This window comes from Nicotiana sylvestris, chromosome 7 (assembly GCF_000393655.2).
Source record: "Nicotiana sylvestris chromosome 7, ASM39365v2, whole genome shotgun sequence".
Lineage (NCBI taxonomy): Eukaryota > Viridiplantae > Streptophyta > Magnoliopsida > Solanales > Solanaceae > Nicotiana > Nicotiana sylvestris.
The window spans coordinates 162,079,840-162,087,342 of NC_091063.1; the positions used below are offsets into that span (position 1 = coordinate 162,079,840).

The following is a 7,503-nucleotide window of genomic DNA, read 5'->3' on the forward strand; positions in this document are numbered from 1 at the left end:
AAAATTCCTATAAAATATGTTGACACATGTTACGTAGGCAACATGATCCATCAAGTGGAATAAAATGTGTTCTAATAGAGCGAAATGGATAGTAAAGATACATATGACGACCCGATTAATTTGGAACCAATTGTCCATAATTCAATAGCCTAAAATGGGACAACATATTAGGAGTAATAAATTTCACATAAAGGGGGTAAAATTCGTAAAAGTGCCAAAATTCGGTAAATTTCAGAAAATTCATATTCTTTTAATCTGTGACTTTTATCCGTCCAAACACCATGTGAAGAAATTACTCGTGCACTTTTAAAAAAACATCAAAATTCACTATTTTAATTTCATATTATATGTTACCATTTTTGTTTGAAAATCCAATGTCGTTAACTCACTTATTTGACTAATTCAGATTTGTATCTGGTATGCCTACTAGTGGGTAAAAGCTCGCTACCGAGAAGTATTTCGTTCTTAGAGTTCGAACTCGAGATCTTTGGTTAAATGTAAAGGGATCTCAACCATCTCACGACACTCTTTAGTAGTATATTATCTTTCCTTTTTTTACACTTGTTAAATTTCTTAAAATTTTGTAACAAAGATTTTTTTTAAAATGAAAAGAAAAGAAAAATTAACTTTTAAGTGAGCTTCCACCTAATAATACGAGAAAAAAAGACTAATAGCCTGTTTGGCCAAGCTTTTTTTTGGTCAAAAATTAAGGTGTTTGGCCAAGCTTTTGGAAGGAAAAAAAGTGCTTCTGAGGAATTTGGAGAAGCAGAAAAAGTAGTTTTTCTCCAAAAGCACTTTTTTGAGAAGCACACTTAGAAGCAATTTTTTAAAGTTTGGCCAGACACTAATTGTTGCTTAGAAGTGCTTTTCAAATTAATTAGTCAAACACAAACTGCTTCTCACCAAAAATATTTTTGAGAAAAACACTTTTCAAAATAAGCTGATTTTTGCAGCTTGGCCAAACGGACTATAAAATTGACTGTCCACGTTTAATACATGGTGGCTGGACTTTTGTGGACGAGTTTTTGTCTCGTACTTGCTCAGTCAAACGATTATAATTGAGAGGGAAAAGTTTAAAAAAATAAATTAAAAAGGACTCTAATTGATATTATGGAAAAGGGCAAAAAACATAAGAAATAATAAGTAGTCTGGTTGTTGCTGAATTTTAAAAGTTATGAAATTTGACTTTTCTTATTTAAGACTCCAATATATTTGTTTAGTAAGTTGTTTTGATATATTTAAAATTTTATCTTTTATTGGATTTCCAAAATCCTTCTCTAGATTCGTTATATTTGGGACAAATATAACTTATAGAATGCAAAGTTTTAAAAATTTATAGAATAACCTTTCTTTCTCTAACCAATTTAAAATTAGGGACCAACAAAGAAAAATCACAATACCGAATATGTCCTTTTGAATTATTTCCTTTCACTTCCCTCCAACTAGAAATCATTCATTCACACTGAAAAAAAATTAAATTTAAAATTTCAATATCAATAATTTTTTCCAGTATGAAAAATAATAATATACGAATGTTACCACTTGTTTATCGAACAACAAACCAGGGTCTTGAAAAGAGAGAACGATATCTACTTATATTTGGAAAGTTATCGTGATAGTTTATTTTTGAAATTTCTCATACTATCTTATCCAAAGTAGATAACGATATATTTAACTCGGTTGTACAGATATTTTAATAGTAGTTATTGTTACGAGAAATTAAATCGTAAAATACGAAAAAAATGCGAATATATATTGAAGTAGATTTTATATTTCTAGGGAAATATTATATATTTGCTGGTTCATTAATTACAGATTGAATCAAAATAAATTCTTGGATAATCCTTTATTTATTGAAACACATTAAAAACAGTCCATTTTTAACAAAGAAAAAGACCAACTTGAAGAGGAAAAAAATTGAATTTACAATTTAACCCCTCCAATTTTCTCCCAACAACCCAAACAACTCTAACCTTCTCCCAAATCCACCAACCCCCAAAAAAACATTTTTTATTTTTTATTTTTTGCATTTTTTAACAATAAATAAATAAATAAACCCATGTTGCATGAAGTACCCACGTCAGTCTCAAATCTCAACCGTTAATTACACCTAAAATCAAGGGCTAAAATTAATCTACCAACAACCACCATTTAGTATTCTTTGCCACTATATTTTCTTTACCTACCAACATTTTAGTTCCATTCCCCTCTATTTATACACCACATCTCCCATCAACCTCTCTTCAAAAAATAAGAAAAAACATCTTTAATTCTTAGCCATTTTCTCTTCTCCAAATCTCCTCACACCCTTTAACATTTCTAGCCAATTCTTTATTTTCTAGCCACTTCTTCATTTTCTAGCCATTTCTTGATCAAACAATGGCATCAAATGGTCATGTTAATGGAGGAGAAAACTTTGAGTTGTGCAAGAAATCATCAGCCACTGATCCATTGAATTGGGAAATGGCAGCTGAATCTTTAAGAGGGAGTCATTTGGATGAAGTGAAAAAAATGGTGAGTGAATTTAGAAAACCAATGGTAAAACTTGGTGGTGAAACTTTAACAGTGGCACAAGTGGCTGCTATTGCTGTTAGGGACAAAAGTGCAAATGGTGTTAAAGTTGAACTTTCTGAAGAGGCAAGAGCTGGTGTTAAAGCTAGTAGTGATTGGGTTATGGATAGTATGAATAAAGGAACAGATAGTTATGGTGTTACTACTGGTTTTGGTGCTACATCTCATAGGAGAACCAAGAATGGTGGTGCTCTTCAAAAAGAACTTATTAGGTAAACCACTTTTCATCTACCTAACTTTTCTTTTTCCAATAAAAATAGTAGAGGCGGACTCAGAATTTTAACGTGACGGGAATAATATTTTGTTCAATCAGTACCTCCTAAAATTTTTTATCGTTCAGGATGCTAAATAATTTAATTTAGCCATTTTCAAGGTATACATATATTATATATACAAGATTTCTGCCGAAGTGTCCTCCGGCCACGGGTGGTGCTAGATGGGCAGAAAGGGTTCAGCCGATCCCCTTCGACCGAAAAAAAAATATTAGCATCTAAATTTTTCTATGACAGCATTAAGGAATTTTTACACTATCAATATAGAAGGATATTTTACGTTATTTTTACGTTATCAGTTTCCCTTAGTGTAAGTAGTTATATATAGTTATCTTTTAGATGATCATAAAAATTAAATTGTGTTTGATCATGTGTAGTAATAGCTAAATTCTTATTCTGCAAGAAAATCTGATTAGCATTTTTGAGTTAATGATCTACTATTTTGAGTTAATAGCTATTAATGATTTACTTATTTGACCTTACAAAAAGAATTATCTATTATTTTTGAGTCAACAGTTATTAATGATTTACTTTAAGTCTTATGTCAACTAATCTTTTTGTAAGAGGAAATGATTTTTAAGATATCAATTTATAAGTTAAAATGTGTACATTTTCTATGTAATCTAAATCATTATAGCAGCTATATTTCAATTTATTATATCCAACCAAATATAAAGAGTTACTTATTATTATAGAATAATATAATCTGGTACTATATATATTCCTTATTTTATCATAGTAGAGATGATAAAGTTTATATGTCTAAATATTCCTTAGATTTACATCTTGAAATATTGAATAAAGAAAAATATTAAATAGTCCTTGAAAAAATATTTTATATTGGAACTTGGTACGAAGTACAGGAATTTTGCAACTACATCTATAAATCTAATTATATATATTAAATTCAGCACAACTATAAAAAATAAGCCACAAGATTGACTTATGTGGGGTTAGAAAAAGTGTGTGGTAGGTGGGGGATCATTTTAGTCATTTCACCTTCCTTCTAGTTTTATACAAAGTACATGTTAGAATTTACTCATTAAATTTTTCGTACTACTTTTTTCCTAAATTAGAAAGAAAAAATAATTTAAATAAACATCTTTAACTAGTTAATTTATTTTTGTGGGTCCTCTAATAATAGATGAGAGAAAAGTGGGCTTATGTAGACAGTTTACATTTCCAACTATTTGGGTCGAATACCAGTCAACCCATGTGCTGTCTCTTGTCAGATATCTATTTATTTTAAAGTACAAATAATTTTTATAATTTTTAAAAATAAATTTTGCACAAAATAACTATAAATAAGTAATTTTATAATTATTTAAGTAGAATTGATAAAATTGTTATGAAATGACAATTTAACTCTCAAATTTTCACTTTCACTTTTATTTTTTGGCCTAGTTTACTTTTAGCTTGCACCGAAACTATTTACATTCGGTTGCTACAAAAGTGTATAAACTTTATATATTATATATATATTCGATTATTATTTTTAGAGCGGTTATACAGTGTCATTTTTTTTTTTTATTTCCCCTCAACCTACCCACGAGGCTAAAATATAACAAATGTGTGCCCCCCTTTAAAGGGGACTTATATCACTTGAAAATGATGGGAGATGATGTAACACACTACTAGTTTTTCATTTGTTTTAAAGCTGTATAATAGTCCGTTTGGCCAAGCTGCAAAAATTAGCTTATTTTGAGAAATGCTTTTTTTTTCAAACAAAAGTACTTTTGGTGAGAAGCAGTTTGTGTTTGACTAATTAGTTTGAAAAGCACTTCTGAGCAGCAATTAGCGTTTGGCCAAGCTTTAAAAAACTGTAAGTGTAATTTTCTGTGCTTTTGGAGAGAAGCTACTTTTTTCTGCTTCTCCAAAACTGCTTCTGCTTCTCCTCAAAAGCACTTTTTTTCCTTTCAGAAGCTTGGCCAAACAGGCTATAATACAGTTACAGCCGTATTTGTTCCGATATTTTTTATATGCTATAATAAAGTGATATTATAGAGGTTATATATTATAACATAACATAAAAGATAGAAAAATTGGCATGGTGAATGACTATTATATACATATGTTGTTAACACATGTTCTTATTTAGATTTGATTGGTAGAATTCAGTTCAATATCTAATCTTGCTGACATTGAATTGACAGGTTCTTGAATGCTGGTGTTTTTGGCAATGGAACAGAAACAAGCCACACATTGCCACATTCAGCAACAAGGGCAGCTATGCTTGTTAGGATCAACACACTCCTACAAGGCTACTCTGGCATCAGATTTGAAATCTTGGAAGCAATTGCAAAATTGATTAACAGCAACATTACTCCATGTTTACCTCTCCGTGGCACGATCACTGCCTCGGGCGATCTTGTTCCTTTATCCTACATTGCTGGTTTGCTCACTGGTAGGCCTAATTCCAAGGCTGTTAGTCCCAATGGTGAGACCCTTAATGCTGAAGAAGCGTTCCGCGTTGCTGGTGTTAACGGTGGATTTTTCGAGTTGCAGCCTAAGGAAGGACTTGCACTTGTGAATGGTACAGCAGTTGGTTCTGGTATGGCATCAATGGTCCTCTTTGATTCCAACATTCTTGCTGTTATGTCTGAAGTTTTATCAGCAATTTTCGCTGAAGTTATGAACGGAAAGCCCGAATTTACTGACCATTTGACACACAAGTTGAAGCACCACCCTGGTCAAATTGAGGCTGCTGCTATTATGGAACATATTTTGGATGGAAGCTCTTATGTGAAGGCGGCTCAAAAGCTACATGAAATGGATCCTCTCCAAAAACCAAAGCAAGATCGTTATGCTCTCCGAACATCTCCACAATGGCTTGGCCCTCAAATTGAAGTCATTCGCGCTGCAACTAAGATGATTGAGAGGGAGATTAACTCAGTGAACGATAACCCCTTGATCGATGTTTCAAGAAACAAGGCATTACATGGTGGCAACTTCCAAGGCACCCCTATCGGTGTGTCCATGGATAATGCAAGATTGGCTCTTGCATCAATTGGGAAATTGATGTTTGCTCAATTCTCGGAACTTGTCAACGACTATTACAACAACGGTTTGCCATCTAACCTCACCGCATCAAGGAATCCAAGCTTGGACTATGGTTTCAAGGGAGCTGAAATCGCCATGGCATCTTACTGCTCAGAACTTCAATTCTTGGCAAATCCAGTGACAAACCATGTCCAAAGTGCTGAGCAACACAACCAAGATGTCAACTCCTTGGGCTTAATCTCAGCAAGGAAAACAGCTGAAGCTGTCGATATCTTAAAGCTCATGTCATCAACTTATCTAGTGGCACTTTGCCAAGCTATCGACTTGAGGCATTTGGAGGAAAACTTAAAGAATGCAGTCAAGAACACAGTTAGCCAAGTAGCTAAGAGAACTCTTACAATGGGTGCTAACGGTGAACTTCATCCAGCAAGATTCTGTGAAAAGGAATTGCTACGAGTCGTGGACAGGGAATACTTGTTCGCCTACGCTGATGATCCTTGCAGTTGCAACTACCCTTTAATGCAGAAACTGAGACAAGTACTTGTTGATCATGCAATGAATAATGGTGAAAGTGAGAAGAATGTGAACAGCTCAATCTTCCAAAAGATTGGAGCTTTCGAAGACGAATTAAAGGCTGTTTTACCAAAGGAAGTTGAGAGTGCAAGAGCTGCATTGGAATGTGGCAACCCTGCTATTGCTAACAGGATTACAGAATGCAGATCTTATCCATTGTACAGGTTTGTGAGAAAGGAGCTTGGAACAGAACTACTAACAGGAGAAAGAGTCCGATCACCGGGCGAGGAGTGTGAGAAAGTGTTCACAGCAATGTGCAATGGACAGATTATTGATCCAATGTTGGAGTGTCTCAAGAGCTGGAATGGTGCTCCTCTACCTATCTGTTAGGTGTTTGCTTGATTTCGCGCGACAGGAACTTTTGTTAATGTTTGTCAATGCTATTTTTCAGATTCTTTTTTCGCTCTTTGGTGAATTACTATCATAATATGTTGTGAACTTAATAGTTTTTTGGTTAGCTGAAAGAGTGTTAAAACTCTTTTAAATATGTTGGATTGTAGTTGTATATGTCTCTTTTCAGTATAAACTTAATGAAAAGTGACAGTGTGCTTAAATCTTCCTGGCAATTCTTCTTCTCCTATTAATTTTGGATCAGGGAATGTTCAGTAAGCATATGGAACACCAATCAAATCACTAAAAACTGTATTCCCCTTCTGTTACTTTGTCCTCTTAAAAGAATAGAATACTAATTGTGTAAATTTTTGGAGATTTTTCGAAAATGAGTTTTTCAAAAATTCAAAAGTGATTTTGATCACTTTTTCAAATTTTTTGGATTTTTTTTTCCACTCACAAAACCGTAATATTTTTTTCAACTAAAATACATGTCCAAATGTTATTTTTTTTTCAACGTAATTCCAAATACTACTTTTTTTGTCCAACCGCTTACTAAATATCTAAAAAAAACTATTAAGGGATAACTGACGATTTCCAAATAAAAGGAATATAAATTGATGAAATTGCCTTTGATATGTCTGAAACAAATGGTCCTAAGCAGTATAGCACAAGGTAAACATGGAAAATGATCCCAAGCACAAGGTAAACATGGAAATTAAAAAATTACAACACATCGTCAATACTGCTATAAGTG

At 32.9% G+C, this 7,503-nt stretch overlaps 1 protein-coding gene across 1 annotated transcript; it reads left to right on the top strand.

Annotated features, from left to right (window-relative positions):
* Positions 1-2,187: 2,187 nt before the first annotated feature.
* LOC104218178 (phenylalanine ammonia-lyase) lies at positions 2,188-6,970 on the top strand. The gene is made up of 2 exons (XM_009768603.2): positions 2,188-2,783; positions 4,997-6,970. Exons 1-2 carry the CDS (start codon positions 2,380-2,382, stop codon positions 6,744-6,746), a joined length of 2,154 nt encoding a protein of 717 aa, XP_009766905.1. The 5' UTR covers positions 2,188-2,379; the 3' UTR covers positions 6,747-6,970.
* The last annotated feature ends 533 nt before the right edge of the window (positions 6,971-7,503 follow it).

What these genes read in the sequence shown, in the direction of transcription:
- LOC104218178 (XM_009768603.2), top strand. Translation starts at nt 2,380, where the DNA reads ATGGCATCAAATGGTCATGTTAATGGAGGAGAAAACTTTGAGTTGTGC. An exon ending in CTTCAAAAAGAACTTATTAG is followed by an intron (nt 2,784 to 4,996) that starts GTAAACCACTTT and finishes TTGAATTGACAG; the next exon opens with GTTCTTGAATGCTGGTGTTT.